Genomic DNA, 15299 nt, shown 5'->3' with positions numbered 1-15299 from the left:
CCCCATGCAGAGGTTTGAAAGGGCTCAGCCGTCCTGCCAGTTCCAGTGGACTCAGCTCAGATGATTCCCTAGCCAGAACCCCTCTGATAACAGACAGCACATTTCCATAAGAGCAAGGGTTATTTTCTTAATAACTGAACAGCTCATGAATTTACCATCCTGCTGTATGACCCAGTAACTCATTTGGGGAAGGGGCTGTCACAGCATGACAGGAATGAGGGGAGGGAGTACCTGTGCCTTAATTCTCTTATTTTGGGCATTCCCTGGCTCCCCAGGCTCGGATGTAGGCTCCCTCCAGGATCCATATGGTGACATGCAGCACAGAAAGGTTGCAGAGATCTCTTGTGAAGCTGCTGACACTGTTGCAGAAGGCAGCCTGTTACAAACTAGCCTAAATCTGTTCGGCATCCAATTCACTAAGAGAAAATGAATCTTCAAGGAAGCGCAGCTTCCAGCTGGCTGCTTAGAAAGTGAGTTTGCAGGGAGGGGGTGTGTTCTGTTTGGAAATAAACTCACAGAAAATAATAGCATAGGACATAGTGGATAGCAGCAAAATAATTGGATATTGAAGGTGATGCTGCTAAGGATTCGATGTCCTCTTAAATGAGTATTTGGTGTTTGAATAAAAGGTTGCACAAACTATCAGCCTGTGAAAGCACAAGGGTTGCCTGTTAATTTTTGATTATTTATTTAGTGCTGAGACATTCTTGAGAAGTATGGTTTTGGCATATTTCATTAGCCTATGGGGAGTACAAGGCACATGATACTTGTGGGCAATCCAGTATTTGCCTTCTGCTGCCTCTGTGCAGAAAAGACAGTCTGGGTTGTCAACATTGACTCCTTAGACCTTTAAACATAATGGGGAAAAAACACCCAAACAAAAAACCAAGCACCTTGCTTATCAGGCTGGAGCAGTCAGCTTGGGTTTATACCACAAGATGTGACACTTGGACAATCCTTCCCCTTGTCTGATGTAGGTGGGGGGCATTATTCCCCTCCAATCACCTCTGCAGAGATCTGAAATTCCTGCATTAGGGACACTTAGTGGAACTGACCACAGCTTGGGCTCTGGCTTCAGCCCCAGCCCTCCCCATGTGAGCAGTGCCCTGGGGAGCAGCACCTGGGCCAGGTCTCATCCCAGTGGGAGCCCTTGGAAAGAAGGTGTGATGTGGCCAAAAATGGCCTCTTCTACCATCAAGCTTAAAATCAGCTGCAGGACCTGGTTATTAGCAGGGCTTGGTTTCATCTGTCTGAGATTATTGAGCTCATCTGCCAGTGAAGCTGCAAGTGCTGGAGCCCACTGCTGCTCCAGGAAGGATGGGGACAGGCAGATCCCAGCCTGGGATCTTGTTCTTCTCTCCATGCCTCAAGTCATGGAGGCAGCTTGGTTTCACATTCACACACTGAAATTCACATTCTGAATTTCACCTCAGAGGGATTTTGACACCAGGCTCATTAGCTCCAGTTATCAGAACTATTTTAGTGCAGAAATACACCAGGCTTCTCCTAAGGGGATGAAGACCTGCCAAACTTAGTGCATGTTGGCCCCGGACAAACCAAGACTTGAACAGCTGTTGAAACCAGTGTTAAAGGGCAAAATTCTAGGTCTGACTAAGAAAAACTTGAGCAACTTAAGTCCCCAGGGTGGTTAGATTTAGAATAACATTTATAAAGTTGAACAGATATATAACAAGTGAAATCCAGGTTGGACATACATGTTGAAATTGTTTCATTAAACACACAGCAGAAGATGCCCAAAAGTTTTGCTCTTTCTGAGATATGTGAAATTTACTGCCCTGACTCACTGCAGGAGATTTGAACACACAAAATCATAAATCTGCATATGGAAAAGAAATAAAAATTCTAATTCAAGTCACTCAGAAAATATTAGGCATCTTTCCAGACATATCAGCAGGTTTTGGAAGAGTTGCAATATGACCTTTCTTCTGTTGAGTATCCAATGGAGGGTGAAAAAGAAATGAAGAAAAAAATAATTGAATCTGGTTTTAGTTAATGTCTACAATGTTTTAGTGCATTACAAGGCTGTGAAGTAAGAGGTCTCTGTTTGAAATGGTGTCCCAGGAATATCAATAGTATGACCTCCCCTGAACTGTATGATTCCCTAATCATCAGATAACACCATTGTTACAACACGTGCTGGGCATGTGCCATTGACCTGCACTTTGTGGCACAGCTCTGAGGGACCAGAAAACAAACAAATAAATTAATCATACCATTCATGGAGCCAAGCCACCCTCCATGGAGTAAAAGCTAATCAACCTCATAATAACATGCAGTGCCCATGTGTAATCAAACTGTTTAATTCTCTATGAATTATTCAGTGATCCTCCTGGCAGTTGGGGTAAGTTGTGTGTTTGCCTGGCTGCTGTTTCTCTCCTGCAGCAGTCTCCCCTTGCTGTCCAGGCTCAACATTTCATGTTGTTTCCACAGAACCAGTGAGTGATGGACGGGCTGCACTATCCTTGTGGCCAAACAATGTTCTGCCAATTGATTTCTTTAAATACAAAGCTTTTAATCGACTGCAGATTTTGTTTTCCAATCTCTCTCCTTCTCTCAAACTCCCTTCTGCTAATTTGCACTTTGTTCTTCTCCCATTTTCCTAATGACACAGCAGTTCAGACAGGAACTGTTTATTGATGTTGCTGCATTAGCAGGCAGAGCAGATAAACCTTCTTGTGACTGCTGTTCAGGAGAAAATACACCCTTCTTTCTTTTCAAGGCTCAGAAAAAACCAGCTAAAAATTCAATACAAAGCTAATAGTCCATTTATGGGAAATACAAAAAGCAGCCATTCCCTTTAGAAAATGTTTCCTTTTCTGTTTTCTCACATTCTTGTCTGCAAAGCTCCCCCTTATGCAACTTCCTTAATTTAGAACTCCAGCATCCCATTTCTTCTATGAAAGCTTTAGTGGTGTCATCCATCAATAGAGATGGACTTTCTTTTAATTACATGGTATATTTATACATAATCATCTATAATCCAATAACATTTGTAACATGGATACATTATTAATCAAAACTAAGTAACCTGACTCTAAGTCAGAACTAACGCCTGCTCAAAGCTCAGTTGTGAGACCAGTCCCACTAAAATTCTCTGGAGGCAAAGATGACACCTTTGTGCAGCACTGGGCAAAATCAGTTAATACTGAATCTGCTTTCAATACAGAAATTGCTTTCCTTATTTCCAGCAGTTTTTACCAAGCAGTTTGGACAGGAAGCTAAATGCCACCTGCAAAGACACTCTTGAGGTGTGCACTTGTAGCTCATTCTATCTTTGCTTACTTCTGGTGGTGCTGAGAATCACCTGCTCAGCCGAAGGTGGGGAGCACAAAACAGAACCAACAGAGCCAAAAATCCCCATTTCATTGCTCTCCAGATGGGTCTGCAGCTCCTCATGTCTGTGCTGGCACAGGGAGTGGTGGTGGGACTGGGGAGGGACTCTTCCATTCCCTTGGTCTGAGGACTGTTATGTGCTCTTGTAATTCAGGCACTGCTGCCCTCTGAGCTCTGCCAGGCTCCTGGGACTGACATCATTGCAATACTAAAAGAAAATCATTGCCAGCCAACACACTTCAAATTACCTTGGAAAACAGGCTTCCACCTGTTTCTAAGAGCAGACAAGAGCATTTGTGGATGATCTCCTTCCTTGCTATCTGAAGTTTTAGACTACCTTACACTGTATGTAAGCTAAAATGGTACAAACCATTGGTCAAAAGGATTCAGTGGACATGCAATAACTATTTTGCATCCTAACCAAGCAATGCAAAATGCATGAGGTGTTTTCTAAAACAGTGTTCAGGTCTGACCTTTTTTTCCTGGCCTGTGCAGAGATGTCACTGAGGAACTAAGGACAGAATCAACTCAGAAGCAAAACCGTGCAAGCTGAATCCAGTTTTTCACTTTAAATTTTCCTTTTGGAAAGAGGAATGTCCATCTCATTCAACAACATTTACAATCTGAGTACTTTCATAAGGCTGACTTGGAGACCCCTTTCTTTGACCTGACTTGATATTTAAACTAATTTTACCTAAGGAAAAGCTGAATATAAATGGAGTAGGGATTTTAAAATTTGACCTAGTAGGTTGAACTTATAGCTGACCTTTGAACTGCTCCTGGATTACCCAGGGTTTACAGCCATCCAATGTATCATTGGAAGGGTCATTTCCTGCAGGACCTAAATCCAATCATCTGACTTGTGACCTCTTGGATTAGATTTATGACCTTGCAAGGTCAGTCTTTAACTCCTCTAGAGTGTTAAGTTGCAAAGAGAGCATTTTATGTCATTGGAAATGCAGATTTTTCCAGTGCAATAATAAGTTTTGGAATGACCTTTAATTCCAGTTCACAGGACACTACTGATTTTCAAATAACATTAAGATTTTGTAGTTATCCCTACAATTTCCTAATTTAGAAATAAGTAAATATATACATTGAAGATATCAAAAACGTATCAGTATTTGCAAACTTGCAAATAGAATGTAATCACCTACCTCCATGTCAAGGTATTTAAACAAAAGACACGCTTGATTTTCGGCTTTGCTACAAATTAGTGACTCAGCTACTCAACATAGAAATACAGGCTTCCTTTATGTGTTCATATGTGTAATTAGTGTCTGTAATGTTAGGCAGGAATCATCCCTTTTCTTAATGTATCGACAGTGTCTGGTCCAGTTTGACTTTGCCCTCTGATTACCATGAAAATAAAGGCATTGAATAGATTCACTCCTTCAATATGGAGTTTTACTAGAGTGAAAGTAAAAACCACAAGATTTCTCTGGTTAACCATAAAATTCAATAGACTGGCACAATTGCATTTTCAACAGAAATCAGAGTTAAGCACCATAAGCACAAGTTTTTCTAAAGGTCAGTTTCTGAGTTAGGCACCAAACACAAGGACTAGATTTATTGAGACACTGTCCCAAAACTGGTGTGAAAAGATGAAGCAGCTCTCCCTCAAAGGTGTCCCCTTAAATGTCAGTCCCCATATTGAGGGGGTTTGTGTTGTCACCTGGGTTACACAGTGAGAACTGAGAAATTCTGCTTGTGTCTCCTTTCCCTTCAGATCCCACGAGGCCACGAGCCTCCCGCTGCAGTGGCCGTGCCTGCAACCCTCCCGTGGGGAACCTGGCCACAGGAAGGACACCAGTGACCAGCACCACGTGTGGCCAGAACAGCACAGAGCTCTTCTGCTTCTACCCAGAGCAGAACCTCCTCCACCACGTCTCCCCTGGCTGTGGGCAGCCGCGCTGCGCCAAGTGCAACATCAACCAGCCCGATAACTCCCACCTCCCTGCTGACATGACAGATGATTTCTTTGCAAACCCCATCTCCTGGTGGCAGTCTGCCCAAGGGGTACACAGAGAAGAAATCAGACTGGACTTTGAAACAGAATTCTACCTGACCCATGTCATTGCTGTGTTCAAGTCACCTCGCCCAGCTGCCATGGTGTTGGAAAGATCCCAGGATTATGGGCAGACTTGGAGGCCCTACAAGTATTTCTCTGTCAACTGCACAGCTACTTTTGGGCTCCAGGATGATCTCATTGAGGAAGGCTCCATGTGCACTTCCAGGTATTCAGATGCAGTGCCCTGCACCAGAGGGGAGGTAAGCAATAATTGAGGTTTGGACTAAGTTTAATGTCAAACAGCTCAAGACTGTCAGAAAACCAGAGAGTGTATCTCAAAGAGATACTGTGCATATAAATTAAGAAAGGTATCCCATCCCTAAAGGCTTTGTGCTAAGCAAATAAAGGGGAAGAAGAAGAGAAATTATATATACATCAATGATAGAAATGCTTTAGAAAATTTCTTTTATGAGAGCTCACAGGATAATATGAACATTGCCTGATTTTACACTGCAGATGCCCAAAACTGAACTAGAATTCTAGCAAAGTAGATGTAGGAAAACACAGATCTGTAGAGTCTGATTTATCCAAACCATTTTCACTTTAGGATGACATGAACTGCATGATCCTTCTTTTTCTTCTCCATATAAAACAATCTTAGATGATTGGCTAACTTTTAAATACATCATTCCTCCAAGGTCAATGTTTTCTTGCTTTCACTTTTCTTGCTGGTGGTGACTATGGCTGATTGTATCAAGCCATAGGCTGCAGAAATAAAACTGCTTGGAAGCAGAGGTGGGAGTCAGCAGCCAGGATTCTCTGTTCAGTGGTGGGAAAAGCCCTCCTTTGGTATGAATACTCTGATTTGGTTTTAATCATACACAAAGAGGGTTTCTTAAATAAATGTACAGTTGTTCTGATAAGTTCCTCTGACAAGACCATAACTACTGATTAGAGCCTTTTCATTCAACAATCTTGAAACAGTTTGGATGGGAAAGACCATAAACATCATTGGTATCATTTTACAGAGAAGACAAAGTCACAAAGCAAGATTATAAGATATTCCTATAATCACAACAGAGGCTTGAATCTTTTCATGTCCTTTTACTTCCTTCTCTCTTCCTCAGAAAAGTCACAATCCTTTGGGTTTCAGTGTCTGGAAGTGGTCAGCAGATTCAGACTTATCTGCAAATTAAATTTAGTTGTGAGGTGAATGGTCCAGATAGGCTTCAGAAAATCCAGTGTTTCAGCAGTGCACTTCAAAATGCACATGAGAAGAAACCAAGGTACTATACCTGAGGCAGGGGCACAGCAGTAGGGAGAGATTGAATTCATCTGCCTGTAACAGGCTAAGAAACATCTCTGCTTATTAGAAACCTGGAACAGATCATCTGGAGTAGTCATTCTGCTGGTCAGTTACCATTATTCATTTCATGTCCAAGTCAAATGCAAGTCAAATGCATCCAAATGTCTTCTGTGGGGAGGTTACAATTTGCCACGTAAGAATCTCAGCAAGTAATATATTTTTCCATTCTTGTGTGCCTTCCAATCAAAAATCTGGAAGTACTTTGCAAAACCCAGCTAATGATCTTCAGCACACACACAAGGGTTCTGCTGCCATTTCACAGATGAGAAAAGAGCAGCACAGGAAGGTGAAGGGTTTTGTAAGAGAGGACAATTCTGGTTGAGTTAGGGACAGAATACAGAGTCTGAGGGAAATGCCTCGGCCTTAAATACAAAATAACCCTTCCCTCTCTAGTACAGTATCCCCTGCACTAGGCTGGCTTTTGTGCTTAACCTTGGAGAATATCATTGAGACCATGTGCTGCTGCTACAACAAATCTGGGAAGTGGATGGCAGAAAATCAAATAATAAAACATTCATCCAATGCAAGCCTTTGTCAAGTGTCAAAGTGATTCTGTCAATTTGGGTGGCAGCTACACTGAAATGAGTCTGTGTGTGCTTAATCAATCTAGGGCATGGTAAGAGATGTCAGGAAACTATAGTAATAAGAAGAGCAATCCTATATTTACAGGTTACCCTTGCAGATCCCAAATACTTTCATGAATTGAATCAGTGCAGAGGTCACTCCCTCCATGGGAGAAGGGCTGAAGCTTTAGAGCAGCACACAGGAATCTGTGCGGCAACTTAACAGAGGACAAAACAAATAGTGCTTCACAGCACATTAACCAAAAAGGGTTGTCAGGCTCTGGACAGACTTTACAGAGACCTCTTAATCAATCCAAGAAATGTCCCTATGGCAAGGGTGCAGAAGCACCAAGTTTTCAGGTCAGCAGTATGACACAGCAGATTCTCTTGTGAACTGGAATAAAGGAAGGCAGAGTGTAGCTCTTCACAGTGATACCTGATCAGGTTTGCCTGAGTGACACTGCTGCTCTTACTGCAGGGCTCAGGGGAGCTTTCCCCACACACCTCAGAACTGCAATTTTACACCTTGTTTTGAAGATATCACAAATGTCACCAGGGCATCCCCTCAAGCACTGACTCCAGTGACTTTGAAGGCAGCTGACTGAATCCCCACCAGGATTTCCTTCAGTGTTCTCTGCTTCTTTTTCACCTCCACTCTGACCTACCCAGTTACTGATTCTGGCTAAGCCTTGGATTGCTGAGGGGCTCACATCACAAGCTGACAGCACGTCTGAAAGGATCAAAACTGTTCCAACTTAAGTGCTAATTAATGCTCTGACATAAATGCCAGTTTTCTTTACTGAGGGGTTTGAAGTCATTTTCACCACATGAGACTCAGGTTATTCTTGGGTCCTATTCATTCTGAGAACAGACACAAATTCCTTTTTTAACAGGGCACAAAAGGAATAAAAAAAAAATTAAACCCATGCTGGGACACATCATGAAACAAGATTTCAGGTCAACTGGCTTCCAGAACTGAGAATGTAGGCATGAAAGGAGAAGGTGCTAGAGCTGCAGTAACTGACACACACATTTTTAAACTGAGATACATCTCATTCAGCACATCCTGGCCACCAAGACCAGAAAGAAGCAAGGTAAAAAAATTGTCGGAAGAGAAAATTTTAGGAGACTAGGATGAAGCAAAAGATATTTGGATGAGTGACATGACAATGTCACAGCAGAACATAAGTTAAGGCATATCCCTTGTCTCTGGTAGATTGCCCCTTATTTTTCACCTCTGACAGGGTCACATATCTCCATTCCATCTCAGATAAGATACATCTGAGACAGAAGGCACTGGGGAACACCTCATATAGAAATGTAAGAAGATGACTCTCTAATACATCTTTTCCATTTTCTTTTACTCAAGCATTTGTTAAATCCCTTACTCCTGCTCAGATCCAGAGCACTTTAGTAGATAGAATCTATCTGAAATCCTAGGATTCTCATCATTGGTTCATGAACTAAAACCAACATCACATTTTCAAGGTCTGTTCATCATCTGTAAGTCCATCTATAGGCAATATTGGCATGGAGTCTTATGAATCAGTTGAGACCTTTTTTACCCACTTGTCCATCCATCTGTTCTTCTAACTTAAAAACACTGTACTATATAGTCATGGAGCCTAAAATGAGCCTCCAGGTCAGCTAATATAAATCAAAACTTTGGCCTAAACAAAAGGAGAAATTAACAGAGCATTGCATCAGGCATCAAAGTGAGCTGCAGTTCAAACATCATGTGAGGGGAAAAAGGGACTGAAATGTTTGAACCTGCATCCTGACAGCACGTGCACTTGAGGATCTGAGAGATTAAGAGCACGTTTTTAATAAACTGGAATATCAGGAAATGAAAACAAATGTTCTCCTGCATTGAATGTGATGTTTGCATGAAAGGAAGACATTAGCATGCAAAGTGGGGTGGAACACTGACCTGCTCATAACCACCAGGCCCAGAAGGAGACCCTTCCCCTACTGGGTCTAGCGAGTGGAAGGGAGTTCTGAATCAAGGGCTGGTTCATTTATGTGAGTGTCTGTGTGACAGATGATACCAATGAAGTGTGATATAATAAACCCATTACTGGAATTCACTGGGGGCTGGAAGAATTGTGTATGCCTGAATTAAGGAACTGGTTTCTATGGCAACATGTTAAGTGTGCCTTGCACAGAAGACCTGTTCATTCTCCGTTTTGTATCCTGTGGTGACCTCTTTAGGGACAGAAGTCCCCAGCAGTGCCTTTTGTCAAAGATGAGTGGACCCTCTGTAGCTAAAAGACATTTAATCACTCTTCTAAACACACTCCCCTTGGTGAATGCCAGACCAGGACAGGTTGTGATGGGTGCAGTTCTGTCTGCCTCAAAAGCCACCAGGGAGAAGCCAGAGTCAGCCCTGTGGACTCTGTCTTTTCTTCTGCACTGCCACTGAAGCTCTGCTGCCTTTCTCCATCCATGGGGACCCCCTGAGCAATAGCTGTGGCACAGGGGACTACTTGCACCCAAGCACCAAACCAGGCCAGGGACAAGGCTCTGTGTGGGATGCATGGATCCTGTTCCAAGGACCTGCATTTCCCACTGTCGTTTCCCAAGCTTCTCTTTTACTGTATTCATGCCAAACCTTTTGATAAACAAAGAAGTACTCCCTGTGCACACACACACCCCCACACCCCTCATTAAATGGCAACATCAATAATTCAAGAGGTCACCACTGAGGCTGCAGTGACTTCTTAGAGTTCTGATCTCATATGGCAGTGGGGTCAGTGGAAAGAAACCTGCTCAGCACATCACAAGGTTGAATTCCCAATAGCTGAGATTCAAAGACTAGTGTTTGAATTGATTCAAAGTCTTGCACTTCAGTGAAAGTGCAATTATCCAACAGTCACCAGGACTGGCCTCTGAAAGTTGCATGATGTTCAGGTTATTCCAACTTCCAGCTGGAAAGGATTCCAGGAGGGATTAGTCACTAGTGTAGGTAAGTGCCTGACTGGTATGACTAGGGCTGTCTGCTCAGCATTTTGTTTAACTGGAGCTGCAGAGCAGACAGAATGCAGAGGCAGCTTGAGAGGAAGCAGTTAACAGCAGCAGTGTAAACAAGCTGATAGCACTGCCAGGCCCTGCTTCCCTGGAGGAAGAATTAAGGGGCTCAAGGGTTTGTCTCTGAAGGGAATTTGAACTGACTGAGACTAGCCCAGCAATCCCATCCCTGGCAAGTGAACTTGAGGAGGGCACCAAGTGTCCTACTCTGACCTGGTTTGTAATGAACCATTTCAGAAACATTTGGAACATTATAAATCAACCAGAAGGACAGAGCAGTGGGGTTTTTTAGCATTGCTTCTGCATCTTCTGAACATACAAGGCAGCAGATATCAACTTATTTTTTCTTCTCACCTTTTTTTATAAAACCTTAGTGGAGTTGCAGCCATTGCTTTTTTTTATCCAGGTTTCAAGTGTGAAAAAAATGTTGCCCAAAATGCTATGAAATGTAGTAATTTATTGTTGTAATTTTCAAACTCCAGGCAAAAGAACACTTAAATATTTGCTCTACAGTTGTCCACACATCACTGTCATGGTGAGATTATACATTTAGCCAAGTCTGTTCATGTGTAAGATTTCAGCCAAGACCTAGAGATATAAATGGCTCCACTTAGAAGAAATGGATGCTCTCCCATGAGAACACAGCTTGGTTGACATGGGCTGACACTGATGGTGGTGGGGTGTTTTAACTTTCCCTGACAATCAGCAAACAGTGAGATGAGTCTCCCTGTTCTCAGTCCAGTTCCCAGCCAGGCTGTTGCACCACAGAACTCCTGTGCCACCCTTTGCCATTTCAGAGCAAGCACCATCCCTTGTAATGAAAAAGGACATTGCATTTTGTGGGAGCATGGAAATGTTCTCACATCCCCACACAAGGGGCTGCTACATAGAAAGGAAGGAGTTTTGTCCATTCGCTCTATACAGACTGAAAGCTGAAGGGTTTTCTGTCAAATAATCTAGATTTTGTGTTCCAACTACATTACCTGTCTCATAGAGGGTACTTCTTCTCCCTACAACCCTTGCCTTTCTGCACGGATGTACATCTGCAGATAACCTGAACCTACAGAATACAATTTGTTTGAAGAAGAGAAAAAATCTGCATGGCTCTTAGATTTGCCTGACTTCAATTATGCCATAATCATATTAGCAGCTGTGCCTAAATATTAATATTAAAATGCCACATCAGCTGGATTACTGGAATAACCTCAAAGCAAATGAAAACTGAAGGCACATCAATCCTTTCTGATTAGGAGAATACAGAATGAATTTAGGATGCCACTGTCTTGGTGGTAGCTGAGTTTACCCAGATCAAAGCAATTTTAAAAATCAAAAGCACAATTATTTCTTTAACAAGCTACCATATTTCATACTGGTTTCTAAGCTTTGTTCTCTGGAAGGACAGAAAAGCAGCAGATCTTGACTAAAAAACACCATTCCATGAGTTGTCAGAATAGACCTTCTGGGAAAAGAGTTAGATTTTCTCTGTGCTCCAAACAGTAAATCAGAAAAAAGACTACTGTATCACAAGATAGAAGTCCATCAAATAAAACAGAGGATATATGTCACTGGGTAGGAAAATTTCTGAGACAATTGCTTACTGTTCCTTTAAGAACAAAATCAACTCACATGAAAATCTCTTAATGAAGAGGATTTAGGAGTGATGAGAGTTTTTATTGCAGCTTCCTTCTGATGGACCCAATATAAGCACACAGACATTTCTCACCTCATTAACCTGAGTGTGTGCAGCATGACGAACACAGCTTAAGGATGATTTGTAATATCAAATTCTTGCTCTGCATAAGGATCCTCTTTTACAGGAGGCCACGCATTGGCACTGCCCTCCATTTATGATTCATATTCCTTGACCTTAGGCTATGAGTTTGCAAGGGGGAACATTTCTTGTGTCCACATCTCTTCTGGCTAATACTGGCTGGAAGATCATGTTAAGAAAACAGAATTAGATGCATCAGGAATGGAGAAGAAAAACCTATGGCAAGAAATCAAAAATCTGAGACACTGTCTCCGAAATGAAGATGATCTCTTGATTGTTGATAAAACAATGTGAAGCAGTGCCAACTTGTATACAGCAAAACCAGTCACCTAACAGTGGCTGCCTTTTAGTTCTGCACACTTACAGCATTTTCCAGACTTCCTTGCTCGGAGGAAGGTCACGAGAGGACAGGGACCATCTTTTTGAGGCGCAGCTGACTGACTTTTGAGAATGAGAATGACAAATATGCGCTCGATGGCAGATATGCAGATAAGCATGAACATCCCACTCAGCATTCAGCTCCAGTGCCAGCTCCTGGTTATAAGAGAAACTCGTGACCTAGGATGGATTTCCACCAAGGGTTAAATTACAGAGGTGCTGCACACCTTCAGCTTCCACCCAGTTCAATGGAAAGATTTCTAGGGTGTCCCTAAGCAGACTCAGTCACCATCAGATTTTCTTCTGCAGCTGTGCCTGTGCTGCTTTCATGACAGCTGCACGCTGATATTTAGGGAAACAACTGGGAGATTTCAGACCAGTCCATTACAGCAAAAAAAGAACAGAGCTTGCTACCAGACAGAGATCTCATTAGATGAGAAATAGCTTTACAGTGAAAATCATGGGAAGCTCTTTTCAAAACTTGCATCTCAATTAAAAGAAAAGACTTCTTTTTCATTATACTCTCTTCATATCTTTTACATTAATGTAATGGAAAACTGAAAATTCACACAGTATCTCTGGGAAATGAAAAAAAAATATTTCTGCTTTTCTGCAAAAGGCAGAAGTCAAATGTCTATCTGTATAGAAGGAACTTGCTTCATAGGCTTTAGAATTACCAACCCTGTGAACTGAAATAAAAGGAACAAATAACAGTGAAAAGGTGGAATGCCTTCTCTTACAGCTCATGACTCTAGGAGCTCAATAATACTTAGATCCATTTATAGTCTAATCTTTAATGCATTCATGCATCAATGGTTGAGATGGCCAAACTCTTATCTCTTGCCTGTAATTATTAAAATTGTATGTATGGATATCCATCTCCAGGAATTCTTAGGGAATTTTCCAGAAACAAGTTTATTAATATTCCCCCCATTGCACAAAGTACTTGAATACCAATATTCCATTTTTATGGAAAGAAAACAGTGCATAAAACTGAGTTCCTACTGAAATCAATCCAGAAGAGCATGAGGCCCCAGTTACTTGCTGAGCATTATAGTGAGCAATTGTGCTGGGACTATGACCAAATGGTTGCATTCTCCACTCTGTATTTTTACCAAAGCAATACCTTCTCCTTTATTAAGGAAATAAAATTATTCCCTAAATCATATAAAATTGTCAACCTATATATATAGCCACCACCAATCTCTCTTAATTTACTATCCATTTTTCCTTAGGGAATTATAAACCCAAACACATTCATTCAAAATATAGTCATGCATTCATAACACAGAAAAAAGTTTGGAGAGTTGGTTTTGTTTGGCTATTTATTTATTTTTAGCTATATTATGCATTTATGGAAAAATAATTCTAGGATGTAAGGTGAGATACCATTTCTTTTTTAAAAAATTATTCCAATCTAGAATTATTTGAATCAATACATGTAGTAGACTAGTAAGGAGAAATTATGGGTACAAACATATTTTTCTTCACAGTACAGCAATCAATATGTTCAAGAACCACTTTCTGACTGGCACTTTCATGTGAGACAGAACATTCAATCAAATATTAAAAGTGAGGCAAAAGATGATGATTACATTATGCAATTGTCTGTGCCCAAGGATTTTAACCACCAATATTTCAAGGAGAATGGGACATCCAGAAGAGAGAGAAATTCCATTTTCTAGTTTTATGCATTTGTGAAATAAAACCTAAACTGATTTAATTATGAAATAAAACTGCTACCTCTGTGCAAAATGTAGCTCACCTAAACCTACTTCTATTGGCACAATATATCTGCTAATCAAAATGTCTTTGATTTTTACAAAGCTAAGGAAGGTTGGTTCCTTACTGGAGGTTGAATCCTAGAAGAACATTTAAGCAGCTCCCAGAAGACCTCAGCAGTGTTATGTCACCCAAATCAGATCTTTAACACTTAACAAGACTTGCCTTGGGAGAAATAAGGACAAGCAAATCCAGTCTCACCAGTGAGCTTATCCCAGACAGAAATGTGTCATGAATTAATCATACAAACAAACTCTTGTACCTCAGCTGGAATGGAATACTGTTTTATTCTTAAAAGGATGCCACAATCCCTATGGGACTTCCAAGCTATTAATGTCTCTACTCACAAATGATGTTCAGTGTTCTAATGGGATATGGAAAATGCCAAAGTAACTCCTCTCAAGAGAGGCAAGGCCAGAAATGAAAATATTTGCAAAACAATAAAGCCACAGGAAACCAAACCTTTTTCTAAGCTGTCAAGCAAAGAAATGAGAAACAAAACAGCTTGGTGAAAGCAAGTGGCCCTTTGGTGAGAGGAGAGCCCCTGACAGCTGCTGTTTGCCTAAAGACCTCAGTGCTCTCAGAATGCCAATTATGACATGGGGAGGATGGATAATTGCCTGGAGACCCCAAAATATGAATCCATCTGTTCAAACTTGTCATACCATGTACAAAATTGGTTTCTAGTAGTGCACAGGATTTTCTTCACACTTACCATAATACAGTGCAAGACTAATGCTATCAAGATGTATAGTGCCAGAGAGAAAAAAGAAACATTTTGGCCATTATCTGCCAATTTTTTTCAGACAGATGCAGTAAAAACTCTTTTCCTTCACCTCATTCACCCTTCCTCTCTATCTCCTGTGAGGAGTCCCATAGCTGTTCACAGCTGGGATCTCTGGCACAGACATGAGGCCTCTTGCCCAGCCTTGTACAATGTACAAAGCAAAGTGACACAGAGTCCCCAGGCAGTGCAGAGGAGAGTGGCTTTATTGCAAGAACCAGGCCTTTTTAATCAGTTTTAGCAGTTTACACAGTTTTAAGGCA

The 15299-nt window shown here is 41.5% G+C and overlaps 1 protein-coding gene across 2 annotated transcripts in view; it reads left to right on the top strand.

Moving 5' to 3' along the window:
• LOC139595863 (netrin-4-like) overlaps window positions 1-15299 on the top strand; it is a 45971-nt gene that overhangs the window by 2354 nt on the left and 28318 nt on the right. For both annotated transcript variants that reach the window (XM_071439627.1, XM_071439628.1), the window contains exon 2: window positions 5084-5625. In XM_071439627.1, the coding sequence (XP_071295728.1) occupies window positions 5084-5625 (542 nt within the window). The remainder of the gene's footprint in view (window positions 1-5083; window positions 5626-15299) is intronic.

This window comes from Agelaius tricolor, unplaced genomic scaffold, assembly GCF_023055355.1.
Source record: "Agelaius tricolor isolate 1412-34295 unplaced genomic scaffold, bAgeTri1.0.p SCAF_14, whole genome shotgun sequence".
NCBI classification, from domain to species: Eukaryota; Metazoa; Chordata; class Aves; order Passeriformes; family Icteridae; genus Agelaius; species Agelaius tricolor.
This window is presented reverse-complemented; position numbering and strand designations above follow the sequence as displayed.